The sequence below is a fragment of the Hemitrygon akajei genome, chromosome 3 (genome assembly GCF_048418815.1).
Source record: "Hemitrygon akajei chromosome 3, sHemAka1.3, whole genome shotgun sequence".
In the NCBI taxonomy this organism is placed as follows: Eukaryota; Metazoa; Chordata; class Chondrichthyes; order Myliobatiformes; family Dasyatidae; genus Hemitrygon; species Hemitrygon akajei.
The window spans coordinates 199,278,514-199,293,000 of record NC_133126.1 but is presented as its reverse complement, the minus strand read 5'-3'; the positions used below and the strand labels follow the sequence as shown (position 1 = coordinate 199,293,000).

Genomic DNA, 14,487 nt, shown 5'->3' with positions numbered 1-14,487 from the left:
TCCCTTTCAATATTTTACCTTTCACCTTTAACCCATGACCTCTATTTCCCATCTCACCCAACGTCAGAGGAAAAAAACTTGCTTGCATCAGCATTGCTTTTGCAGGCAGTCCCCGGGTTACGTACGAGTTCCGTTCCTGAGTCCGTCTTTAAGTCGGATTTGTACATAAGTCGGAATAAGTACATCCGGTATTTTTTAGCGTCAGTCAAACGTTTGTCTTAGTATATAGTATATATTTTACCTTTCTATGCATATAAAACACTTAAGAAACGTATGTATTCCAATAATTAAACCACTGCATTGCTTAGTGATAACTGTAGCTTTCATCGGGGCAGGGCCTTTCACATGCACCATTATTCTCACTTCATCCGTTATCCTTTAAAATTGTTCCAATCGTTGACCAACTATAGCCTAATGCTTTTACAATGACCGATGGCGTTTCACCTCTTTCCAGACGCTTTATTATTTCCACTTTATTTTCAATCACGATCGCTTCCCGTCAATGGAACAGGAACACTGCAGACGGCGGGTCCCGAGCTGCGCTGGCTCCCGAGGTCCGCTGGGTCCTAAGGACCACAGCATTAAATTCACCGGGTCCTAAACTGCACCGCACTGAGATAGGTTAAATGGGACAAGTGGGGGGCTGTGCTGGGTTTGGGTATTTGCTCCTCCACAATATTCCACGTGGGAATTTAAACTGGAGGTGGTAGTGTTTTTTTTAACGAAGTCGAGTTGCGAGCTCGACATCAACCCAGCATGGATGGTACGGGAGTCACTGGATCAACATCAACCCGGCACAGGAGTGGTTTGACACTAAATCGAACTTGGGAACCTCGGTTCTCTAGCCTGGTGCTGATCTGACAGTGCCACCAGCTGACCGGAATGGGGGGGGGGGGGGAGGGGTGAATCTTACTAAGAAAAATTTAAGCCAAATGCAAAGTTAAACACTCAACACAGTGTCAACGGCAACGACTTAAAATGGCGGACGGCGTTCTCCTTCCTTGGTTCGTAAGTACAAGTTGTCCGTAAGTCAGACATTCGTAACTCGGGGACACCTGTAATTGCTTTACCCATTGCCATTACATATATTTGTAAGTTTGCATAAGCTAATTTGCATGCCAGTGTCTTCAGAGTACAAAGTCTGCCTTCAACAAAAATTTACATTGTTGTCAAATTAAGGCAGGCTTTAAACATACCCTATCCTTGCTCATCTAACACAATCTTCATTTGCAACTGATAAACGGGCAACACAACAATTCTGTTACACAAAACAGCAGAACAGAACAGGAAAAGAATGTGAAAAATGCATCAGAATTCAGTGAGGAGATGGATTAATCAATGACCTTTACGTCAGAGTATCCACAAGAAATGACAAACTGGTTACTTCGAAGTTCAAAAATTCTAAGTAAATTTATTATCAAAGTACACGTAGGTCACTATTTAGAACCCTGACATACATTTTCTCACAGACATACTTAGTAAATCCTAGAAACACAACAAAAATAATGAAAACTCACACCCACCAGGATGGCAACCAACATACAAAGGACAACAACCTGTGCGAGTATAAAGAAAAAAAAGAATGAATAACAATATTGAAAATATGAGATGAAGAGTCCTTGAAAGTGGTTGAAGAGTAATAACTGTTTCTGAACCTGGTGGTGTGGGTCCTGAGGCTCCTGTACCTTTTTCCTAATGACATGTGTGAGAAGAGAGCAGGTCCTGGGTGGTAGGGTTCCTGATTACATGGATGGAATGGAAAGAGGGCAGAAAAGATTTTTGAGATTCTTCCAGGTCTGAGTTATAGGGAGAGGTTGGCCAGGCCAGGACTTGGAATGTAGGAGAATGAGGGTGACCTTATAGAAATGTCTAAAATTATGAAAGGCACAGATAAGGTGGATGAACAATCTTTTCCCCAGGGTAGGCAAGACTGGAACTCAGCAGCACAGATTTCAGGTGAAAGAGGAAATGCATCAGTGGGACATGAGGGGCAACCTTTCCATGCAAAAAGTGGACAGTAGATGGAACGAGCTACCAGAGGAAGTGGTTGAGGAAAGTACACAGCATCATTTACGAAGCACTTGGATAGGTACAGGGAGGGGTGGGTCTTGAATGGATGTGGGCCAAAAACAGGAACCTGGGACTAACTGGATGGGCATCCAGTCCTGGATGGGCAACCGTGTTAGACATAGGCTAGTTGGGATGAAGTGCATGTATCCATGCTGTACTGCTCTCTCACTCAAGGAATGTGAGGGGAATTGACATCTGGAGTTGGTTTGGAAAGGGTGAATGAAGCAGAAACCTAGATCAAATCTTAAAAGAGCTGACGTTCTACAGCCTACAAAGCAGGGGGCTGACAATTTCAAAGAAGATTTAGTCTTAATGTGCTCTCTTTGCTGTAGGCACAGAGAGAAAGAACACATAGCAACATTCTCTCACAACTATTTTTGGGAACACACACCATAAGTCCAAGGAACAGAATTAGCCCATTTGGCCCAGTGAGTCTGCTCCGCCATTCCAACACAGCTGATTTATTATCCCTCTCAACCCCGTTCTCCTGCCTTCTCCCCACAACCTTTGACAGCCTCACTAATCAAGAATCTATCAACCTCTGCTTTAAATACACCAAATGACTTAGCCTCCACAGCCATCTGTGGTAATGAATTCCACAGATTCACCATCCTCTGGATAAAGAAATTCCTCCTCAACTTTGTTCTAAATTGACGTCCCTCTATATTGGAGCTGTGCCCTCTGGTCCTAGGCTCCCCCCACTATAGGAAACATCCTTTCTACATCCACTCTATCTAGGCCTTTTAATATTCAATAGGTTTCAGTGAGATCCCCCCCCACCCCCCCATTCTTCTAAGCTCTATCAAGTACAAACCCAGAGCTATCAAATGCTCCTCATATGGTAACCCTTTCATTCCCGGAATCATTCTTGTGAACCTCCTCTGGACCTCTCCAATGTCAGCACATCTTTTTTCAGACAAGGGGTCTAAACTGCTCACAATATTCCGAGTGTGGTCCGACCAATGCCTTATAAAGCTTCAGCATTATATCCTTGCTTTTATATTGTAGTCTGCTCAAAATGAATGCTAGCATTGTATTTGTCTTCCTTACTACGTACATACATATTTTTAAAGAAACTGAAAATATATGTAGATATCCACAGAATAACACAGAGAGGCCACTGAGGGCTCTTCAATAGGCCACATTTTCCCCATGCTTTCCTCACAAGCCTGCTTCCCGTCAAGATGGCGCTGTGCTATGATGTCTGCCGATGTCATACCCATGGTCACTGAGCCCCGGGGTCCATATCCAGAGGTCAGCAAGATCTGCATAGCAAAGATGAAATTGCAGTCCATAACTCAACGAGTCCACAGTAGTAACCCGAAGATTGAAGACTGACTCTGGATGTAGAAGCTTGCCTAAAGGTTGGAGACTTGATGTCCGAGAGTCTGCAGAACCGGGGCGAAGGACTGGAGCCCCAGAGGCAGCCAGTTCTGGGGTTGGAGGCCTGTCTGTGTGTCTGAGTGGGGAGGTGGTGGTGGGGGGGATGGGAGAGTGAAAAAGGAGTTTGTTTTGCTGTTATGGTCTTGCTAACTATTTTTATTATTGTTGTTCTGTTGAGCTTTGTGGGCATGCTATGTTGGCACTGGAATGTGTGCTAACATTTTTGGGCTGCCCCCAGCACTTCCTTAAGTTGTGAGGAAATGACGCATTTCACTGCATATTTCAATGTACCTGTGGTAAATAAACCTAAATCTGTGTTTTATTGCCCTGTCAAGCACTGTATACCAGTTGATTCTGTAAAATCTGAATTGACCAAAAGCTCCCAGGGCTGCCAATGGTTCAACAGAGATTTACACAGATATATGGTGGAGAGCATTCCCACTGGTTGCATAATACCCGGTGTGGAGGTTCCAAGGCACAAGAGGTTTCAGAGGGTTGGTAATTCTGCCAGCTCCATCATAGTCACAAAGCTCCCCACCCCTGAGGACATCTTCAAGAGGTGGTGTCTCAAGAAGGCAGCATCCATCACTAACAGCCCTCAACATCCAGAACATGCCATGTTTTTGTTACTAATTCTGAGAGAAGATACATGAGGCTGAAGATATACATGCAGTGTTTTAGGAACAGCTTCTTCCCCTCTGCCATCAGATTTCTGAACAGTCCATGAACACTCCCTCCTTATTCTTCTCGAGCAGTATTTATTTATTTTTGTGTCTTGTAATAAGCATCTGGAACAGTACAGCACAGGTACAGGCCATTTGACCCATAATGTTGTGCCGAGCCAGCTAAAAAGCAAATCGAAAACACCCAAACACTAATCTCTCCTACCTACACCATGTCCATATCCCTCCATCTTCCTTACATCCATGTGCTGATCCAAATCTGTCTTAAAAACTTCTAATGTATTTGCCTCTACCACCATACCAGGCAGCACATTCTAGGCATCCATAACTCTCTGTGTAAAAAAACTTACCTATCACATCCCACTTGAATTTATCCCCTCTCACCTTCAATACATTCCCTCTAGTATTAGTCATTTCAACACTGGGAAACAGATACTCTCTGTCCACTCTATCTATGATTCTCATAATCTTGTAAATCTCTATCAGATCTCCCCCTCAGCCTCTGATGCTCCAGAGTAAACAACCCACGTTTATCCAATCTCTGCAGATATCACGTGCCTTCTAAACCAGGATACATCCTGGTGAACCTCTTCTGCACCCTCTCCAAAGCCTCAACATCCTTCCTATTGTAACACTTACCCAACAGGCTGGTATATGTCTAGGGGAAAAAGAGATCCAGCCACACACCAACCCACCTCCCGTACACGCAGGTGCTGTGAGAATCGAGGTTATGCCTCGCGCCTCTCACCGTATCAACTTCACACCAAATACCGTTATGACATACACTTTATAGAATTTACTAACATTAACTAAAGAAGTATTAGGCAATACAATATATATATACAAGGAAAGAAAAAAACAAAAGGCGCCAACTTATCAAAGTTCAGTCAGTGTAGTGCACATCGTAGGAGCTCAATCAACGAATCATCCGACAGCCACGTCGTCACCCCTGGGACCTGGGACCAGCGCCCGTCCACCTTCCTCATCCGTCTCTCCTGCCGACTCCCTTCACCCCCAAGCCCGCGCAACCCCTCCCCCAAGTTCCCAGCCTCACAAAACACAATAACATTCCCCATTGATTAACAAATGAATACAATTACCATATCAGCCATTCTAAAGCGAAACAACGGTGAGAGAAACATTTAACAAAGAAACATTCCTACTCGTAACAAACCAAAGAAGCCCTTTTTAGTAACGTACACCGGACATTGTACACTATAATGGGGAGACCAGAAGAGCATGCAATACAGGCAGTCCCCGGGCTACGTACGAGTTTCGTTCCTGAGTCCATCTTTAAGTCGGATTTGTATGCAAGTATTATTTAGCGTCAGTTCGTCAAATGTTTGTCTCAGTATATAGAATATATATTTTACCTTTCTATGCATATAAAATACTTAAGAAACGTATGTATTCCAATAATTAAACCACTACGTTACATAGTAATAATTGTAGCTTTCATCAGGACAGGGCCTTTCACATGTTCCGTTATTCTCACTTTATCCATTAAAATTGTTCCGATCATTGACCGACTGTAGCCTAACAATTTTCCAATGACCGATGGCGTTTCACCTCTTTCCAAACACTTTATTATTTCTACTTTATTTTCAATCGCAATCGCTTCCCGTCAATGGAACAGAAACACTGCGGGTGGCGGATCCTGAACTCCACCGGCTCCCGAGGTCCGCTGGGTCCTAAGGACCACCGCACTGAGACAGGTTAAATGGGATAAGTGGGGGCTGTGCTGGGTTTGGGTATTTGATCCTCCACAATATTCCGTGTAGGAATTTAAACTGGAGGTGGCAGTGTTTTTTTTCCGAGGTCAAGTTGCGAGCTCAACATCAACCCGGCACGGATGGTATGGGAGTCACTGGATCGAAATCAACCCGGCACAAGAGTGGTCTGTCACTGGATCGAACTCAGAAGCCTCCATTCTCCAGCCTGGCACTGATCCCACTGTACCACCAGCCGACCAGAACAGACGGTGGGGGTGGGGGTAGGGTCAGGGTGAATCTTACTAAGAAAAATTTAAATCAGATACAAAGTTAAACACTCAACACAATGTCAACGGCAACAATTTAAAATGGCAGACAGCGTTGCAGTCTGATTTAAAATGGCGAACGGCGTTCTCCTTCCTCAGTTCATAAGTACGAGTTGTCCGTAAGTCGGACGTTCGTAACTCGAGGACTACCTGTACTCCAAATGGGGCCAACCAAGGGTTTTATAAAGTTTCAACATAACCTCCTGACTTTTGAACTCAATGCCTCGACTAATAAAAGCAAGCATTCCATAAGACTTCTTAACCAGCTTATCGACCTGTGTAGCCACTTTCAAGGAGCTATAAATTAGATCCTAAGATCTCTCTGCTCAGCAACATTGTTAAGGATCTTGTCCTTAAGAGTGTACTGTCTCCTTGCATTTGCCCTACCAAGGTACAACACCTCACATTTATCCGGGTTAAACTGCATCTGCCATGTCTCAGCCCATATCTGTCAGTGGTCTATATCATGCTGTATTCTTTGCCAGACTTCTTACTTCCCACAACTCCACCAATCTTGGTATCATCCACAAATTTACTAACCCACCCATCTACATTTTTCATCCAGGACATTAGATAGATAGATAGATAGATACTTTATTCATCCCCATGGGGAAATTCAACTTTTTTCCAATGTCCCATACACTTGTTGTAGCAAAACTAATTACATACAATACTTAACTCAGTAAAGAATATGATATGCATCTAAATCACTATCTCAAAAAGCATTAATAATAGCTTTTAAAAAGTTCTTAAGTCCTGGCGGTAGAATTGTAAAGCCTAATGGCATTTACACAACAAACAGCAGATGTCCCAGCTCTGAACCCTGTGGAACTGTGGTGAACTACATATACCTGTCTGGACACGCCCCTCTGCTGACTGCTCCTGTGGCTCCTCCCACAGACCCCTGTATAAAGGCGATTGGAGGCACTGCTCCTCCCTCAGTCTCCAGGATGTTGTGTGGTGGTCTCTTGCTGCTAATCGTGATCTCTTGCAGCTAATAAAAGCCTATCGTTCGCCTCCCATCTCCAAGAGTTATTGATGGTGCATCAGGAACACCACTAATTACAAATCTCCAGTTCAACCACTACTCTCTGTCTTTTACAGTTCTGAATCCAAACAGCCAATTCGCCACTGACCCCATCTTAATCTTCTGGATTAGCCTCTCCTGAGGGACTGTCAAACACTTTACTAAAATCCATGTAGACAACATCCACTGCCCTACCCTTACCAATTTGTCTCGTCAACTTGTCAAAAAACTCAATCAAGTGCATACGGCAAGACCTGCCATGCTCTCCCTTATCAAGCCATGAGTTTCCAAATGCTCATACATCCTATCCTTAAGAATTTTCTCCAGCAATTTCTCTACAGCTGACACGAGACTCACTGTTCTATAGTTGCCAGGATTTTCCCTTGTTCCCTTCTTAAATAGAGGGACAATGTCAGCTACTCACCAGTCCTCTGGGACCTCTCCTGCAGCTAGAAAGGATAAGAAGATACTGGTCAAGGCCCCAACAATCTCACCTCTTGCCTCTGTCAATAACCTGGGGTAAATCCCATCAGTCCCTGGAGACTTAGCCATCTTAATACTCATTAGGAAGCCCAACACTTCCTCCTCCTTGACTTCTGAATGCCCTAATGCATTTATGCACTCAGTACTGACACCCTGGTCCTCCATATCCTTTACTTTAGTAAACACTGAAGCAAAGTACTTATTAAGTACCTCACTCACATTCCCCGCATCCAAGCAAATGCCCCCCCCCCCCCCTTTATTCTTCAGTGGTCCCACCCTTTCCCTAGGTTATCCTTTCACTCCTGATGTACGTACAGATTGCCTTGGCATTCTCCTTAATCCTACTTGCCAAGAACTTTTCATCATCCGTCCTACCTTTCCTCATTCCCCTCTTTTCCGGCTTCTTTAAACTCCTCATGTGCTTCATTTGTTCCTGACTTCCAAGCCTTTACATACTTTTCCTTTCTCTTCTTCACTAAATTCAGCACGTCTCTGGACATCCAAAGTCCTCTTATCTTTTCATCTCCATCTTTTCTTCTAACAGCAACATACCTTTTCTGTACTCTGTGCAATTGATCTTTAAACACTCTCCAAGTCTGATGTGGACTTGCCAGAGAAAAGGTGTTTCCAAATAGCGCTTCTTAATTCCTTCATAATGCCCTTGCAATTGCTCTACTCCAATTTAAAATTCTCCCACAAGGACGATACTATAACTATTCTTGTCTATAGCTATCCTGAAAGATAAGCAGTTGTGGTCGCCGTTCCCTAACCGTTCACTCACTGAAAGGTCAGTCACCTGGCCAGGCTCATGACCCAACACCAGGTCCAGTGTGGCCCCTCCTCTCGTTGGACCGTCCACATGTTGATTTAAGAAACCTACCTGGATACACTTCACAAATTCTGCCCCATCTAAACCCCTTACACTAAGAAGGTCCCAGTTTATATTAGGGAAGTTGAAATCCCCCATGATAACAACTCTTTTATTTTTACACTTATCCTTAATCTGATTACATATCTGTTCCTAAATGTCCCAGTGGCTATTAGGGGGTCTGTAGTACAATTACAAGCAGTATTGCTTCATCCTTGTGCTTGAAGTAATTTCCTTTGTCCTGTCCAACTCAGACTGATTCAAACCAGGCTAACCAGGACAGCCAAACAATGGGCCAAGCTAAGAGATCACAAGCTATTCCTTCTGCAAACTTGCCATTTTACCTAATAATCAACTTCTTATCTGAGAATGGTCTCAGGTCATTAGCAGAAACTCCCTGAGTTCACATTTGACTGCTCTGATTAAGTTACTCTGGAACAAAAATCAAGTCATCAAAGAGTTCACAAAATGGCAGCTGCAAGCACAGTCTCACAATATGGCCATCTCCATTCCTGTCACCACATGGCAAGAACAAAGATTTTTGCTTTGTCTGTTCCACCACCCTTACCTCACTCCTGTTCGATGATTTGTAGGTTGTAGTTCTTTCTGGCCAACAGAGGTCAGAAAAGCATGGCCAGACTAGTTCAAGCTGACTGGAAGGCGTCAGTAATTCAGATATGATGATGATGGCAGCATCCGTTAGTCTCACGAGACCATGGATCTGCGCCTGGAAAATCTTGCTTCAGTCTGTGTTGGTAGAGCAGCGTCTGGTGTGTAAAGGCCCACACGGGAGTGACAGTCTCGGCTGCAGCAACTGCACTTGAAGGTGATGTCCTCCAGTGTTGGCTTGGTGCTGTTTTATCAGCGAGTGCACTTTTCTTCAGCAGCAAGCCTCAGCTTCTCTTCTCCTCTGCCTCCAGTGAGAGTGATCGCTTGCAACGTCCTCCCACCTCTCGACGTTCATGTTCAGTGACGTCATGTCTCTTTTGCAGACATCTTTGAAACGAAGATGGGGCCGCCTGAGGCCAGAGGCCAGTTCCCCATACAGCAGGTCTTTCAGGATCCTCCCATCTAACATGTGGTGTACGTGGCCCAGCCAGCGGAGACGGCATTGTTTGAACAGGGTGAAGAGGCTGGGTATCTGGGCACGGGCCAAGACCTCATTGTTGGTGACTCGGTCCGTTCACTTGATATCCAGGATGCATCTCAGGCTGTGAAGGTGGAAGACGTTGAGACGTCGCTCCTGCCTGGAGTAGAGGCTCCAGGTCTCGCTGCCGTAGAGCAGTGTGCTGAGGACGCAGGCCCTGTAGACTGCAATCTTGGTGTTCTCCCAGACTCTCTTTGTCAGCCTGACGAATGTTGAGGCTGCTCGTCTGATTCATTTGTTGATCTCGGGTTCTCAGGAGAGACTGTCCGTGATGGTGGAGCCAAAGTATGTAAACCCGTGAACTACCTCCAGCTTGTAGTTGTTGATGGTACTGGCAGGGGGGTGCTCAATGCCTTGGCCCAACACGTTGGTCTTCTTCAGGCTGATGGTCAAGCTGAAGTCCTGACAGGCTCGTGAGAAACTGTCCATGAGGCGTTGTAGTTGCTTCAGAGTGTGTTGCCAGTGCCACATCGTCTGCAAACAACATGTCCCTGATGGGTTCTTCACGAACCTTGGTTTTCATCCTCAGCCGGGACAGACTGAACAGCTACCCGTCCAATCTGGGGTGGAGGTAGACACCATCAGTTGATGTTCCAAAGGCGTGCTTCAGCATGACTGTGAAGAAGATGCCGAACAGGGTGGGGGCAAGCACACGGCCCTGCTTCACACCGCTGCGGACGTTGAAGGCCTCCGAAGAAGAGCCGTCAAACTGAACAACACCCTTCATATGTGTGTGGAATGACTGAACTATTCTCGGGGGACAACCAATCCTGGCGAGGATTTTGAGCAGGCCGTCTCTGCTCACAAGGTCGAAGGCCTTCGTGAGGTCAATGAAAGCAACGTAGAGTGGTTGTCTTTGCTCTAGCTGTCGAAGGGAGAAGATCATGTCGATTGTGGAGCGTTCTGACCTGAAACCGCACTGAGACTCGGGATATACCCTTTCGGCTATTTTCTGCTGTCTGTTCAGGACCGTGTGGGCGAAGACCTTCCCAAAGGTGCTCAGCAAGGAGATTCCCCTGTTGCTGTTACAGTCGCTTCTGTCCCCTTTGTTCTTGTGACAATGTTGCAGTCTCTCATGTCTTGCGGCACTGCTCCCTCTATCCAGCAGTGGCACAGTAGTTTGTTCAGGTGGCTTAGCAGGATGCCCTTTGATGGCCTCTGGTGGAATGCCATCCAATCCTGGTGCCTTCCCAGTGGGCAGGCTGTCGATGGCTCTACTCAGCTCTTCGGCAGTCGGCAATGCATCCACTTCCTCCATGACAGGCAGGCATTCCGCGGCGTCTAGCGCGCTGTCCGAGATACTGTTTTCTCTGGAGAAGAGTTCAGAGTAATGCTCCACCCATCACTCCATCTGCTTGCTTTTGTCTTTGATGGTCTCACCTGTTATGGTTTTCAGTGGAGCTATCTTGCTCTGGGTTGGACCGATGGCCACACGTTAAAACAGTAATGTGTAGAATAGCATCGCTGAATGCACAACACATTGAACTTTGAAGTGGATGGGCTACAGCATCAGAAGACCACACTGGGTTCCAGTCTGGCACCTAATAAACTGCTCACTGAGCGTATTTTTGCAATTTATAGTACTTTTGTGATCTTGCACAGTACTGCTGCTGCAAAGCCACAAAACTTATGTCATGTAAGTCAATGGTAATAAATCTGATTCTGAAAACTTGCCCTGGGTTGATGGTGTCTCATTGAGGGTGATGTATCTGCCATGCAGCTTCAGGTTAGGGAGGGTTCCAGCACACCCTCCTCTGGCTCCTGTTGCACTAATTATTTATTGTTTATATATTCTTATTGTAATGTTTTGGGTGGCAGGGTGGAGATATGTGTATACCAAAGGAGGTGTAACACGCCCCTTCCCTCCACTAGCCTGCAGGTCACAGTTGGACAAGGTGTAGCACCTGATTAGACCCCCCGATCAGGGTCACGTGAAGCCATGCGAGCAGGTAGTGGTGCATATCACAAGCTCTGGTTATGCAACCACTGATGCAGGCAGACAATCTCTGAAGAGTATTGATAATGGCTGGAGTCACACATCATGACAGGCACAACCCAAAAAAAGGCAAAGGCAAACCAGTTCTGTAGCAAAATTTGCCAAGAGCAATCATGGTCATGAGACCATGATCACCCACGTCATACAACACAGCACATAACGAATAAACAATTGCAATTTTTAGTAATTTATAGTAACTTTTATGCCCTGCACTGTATTGCTGCCACAAAACAACAAATTTCATACCAGTGATAATAAACCCCAGTCTGATCATTTGGAGAATAGTCGGAGAGGCTTTGGTACTATTTTTCTTTCCTCTGCACAACTATTTGTAATATATATTTTTATTGTAATTTATCATTATAATTTAATGTAATTTGTATGATTACACTGCAATGCATGAATAGGAAAGTTTCCAAGGGATAGGGGCAAATACCAAAATTGGGATTAGCTCAGATGTGCATGGATATGGATCCTCCATCTTTAGTCCAGATTTAACTAATACTTTAATCTCCCCATAACAGGATCAGAACATATCTCCAAAATATTAGAGTCATGGAGAGATATGGTTTGGAACAGGCCCTTTGGACCACTGAGTTTGTGCAGACCAGCAACCATTGTTCCTTCTGTGGTGGACGTGCAGTTTCTGCAATGCTCTCACGTACACAGCCTTCATTGCTACACAGCTGCACGAAAGACAGGTGGTTAAAAAGTTTACGAAATGTGTAAGATTTTCTTTGTTGGACTGTATTTCATTACACTTTTCAATTAATAAAAATCAAAAGTATGTGATTTTTCAATTTTCATTCTAAATATTCATGCTATGCACATTACAAAAACAAACATTTAAAGTGCCATGAAGTTTACAGGCCATGTAAAGCATTCCTGCTCAGAGCAATGGTTGGTCTGCACGCTGTAGAAAAAAAAATTAGAGGGAACATTGCTGGCTACCTTTCATTTAAATAAATACATCATGAAGGACCCTCACCATCTTGACATTGCCACCATCAGGGAGGAAGTACTACAGCAAAAACAACAAACTGTAGATCAGAATCAGGTTTATTATCACCGGCATGTGATGTGAATTTTATTAACTTAGCATCAGCAGTTCAATGCAATACATAATCTAGCAGAGAGAAAAAAATAATAAAATAATAATAATAAATAGACAAGTAAATCAATTACGTATATTGAATAGATTTTAAAAAAACGTGCAAAAACAGAAATACTGTACATGAAAAAAGAAGTGAGGTCCAAAGATTCAATGTCCATTTAGGAATTGGATGGCAGTGGGGAAGGAGCTGTTCCTGAATTGCTCAGTGTGTGCCTTCAGGCTTCTGTACCTCCTACCTGATGGTAACAGTGAGAAAACAGCATTCCCTGGGTACTGGAAGTCTTTCATACTGGACAATGCCTTTCTGAGACACAGCTCCCTGAAGATGTCCTGAGTATTTCATAGGCTAGTGCCCAAGATGGAGCTGACTAGATTTACAACCTTCTGCAGCTTCTTTCGGTCCTGTGCAGTAGCCCCTCCATACCAGAGAGTTATGCAGCCTGTCAGAATGCTCTCCATTGTCCAGCTATTGAAATTTTTGAGTGTATTTGTTGACATGCCAAATCTCTTCAAACTCCTAATAAAGTATAGCAGCTGTCTTACCTTCTTTATAACTACATTGATATGTTGGGACCAGGTTAGATCCTCAGAGATTTTGACACCAAGGAACTTGAAGCTGCTCACTCTCTCCACTTCTGATTCCTCTATGAGGATTCATCTTACCCTTCCTGAAGTCCACAATCAGCTCTTTGTTCTTCCTTGAGTGCCAGGTTGTTGCTGTGGCACCACTCCACTAGTTGACACATCTCACTCATGTACGCCCTTTTGTCACCACCTGAGATTCTACCAACAATGGCTCTATCATCAGCAAATTTATAGATGGTATTTGAGCTTTGCCTAGCCACACAGTCATGTGTATATAGAGAGTAGAGCAGTGAGCTAAGCACACACCCCTGAGGTGCGCCAGTGTTGATCGTCACCGAAGAGGATATGTTATCACCAATCCACACAAATTGTGGCCTTCCAGTTAGTAAGTCGAGGATCCAATTAGAGGGAGGTACAGAGGCCCAGGTTCTGCAACTTCTCAATCAGGATTGTGGGAATGATGGTATTAAATGCTGAGCTATAGTCGATAAACAGCATCCTGACATAGGTGTTTATCAATGTTTATCATAGGACATATATCAATGATTGCATACTAAAAAAGATAAAAAGCCAACCTACTTCACTCCTTCTCCTCTCTGTTCGCCAATGACAACCTGCACCACCAGCTTATATCGCTCGAAAGCACACTCTGTGGGGAGAGAACACACAGACACAACAGTAAAGATGGGAAATATTGTAGCTTCCTGTAAACACGCTTCAGTTATCAGAAATAAAGAAAGCCATGTCCGTGGCAGCGGAGAGAATATATAGATCAGGTAGATAATCAGAATGCTTTTCCTAGGATAAAAGTATCAAATATTAAAAAGACATGGATTTACGTTGAGAGGGAGAACATTTATGTGAATGTTTTCCCCAGGGTAGAAATGAAAAGATTATAAGATTAGCTTTATTTGTTACATGTACATCGAAACATACAGGGAAATGTGTTGTTTGTGTCAACAACCAACACAGAGGATGTGCCGACATGTGTCGCCATGCATCTCACGCCACATAGCATGTGCACAAACTTACTAACCCTCATGAATCCATATGTCTACACTACCTTCCTCACTACTATTCAGGGCCCCAAACA

General features: G+C 44.3%; 1 protein-coding gene across 1 annotated transcript in view; it reads right to left on the bottom strand.

The window, feature by feature from the left end:
• Window positions 1-14,487, bottom strand: part of LOC140725784 (dynein light chain Tctex-type protein 2B-like) — a 70,029-nt gene that overhangs the window by 22,793 nt on the left and 32,749 nt on the right. Inside the window, exon 3 of the mRNA XM_073041689.1 lies at window positions 13,974-14,043. Coding sequence (XP_072897790.1) covers window positions 13,974-14,043 — 70 coding nt within the window. The remainder of the gene's footprint in view (window positions 1-13,973; window positions 14,044-14,487) is intronic.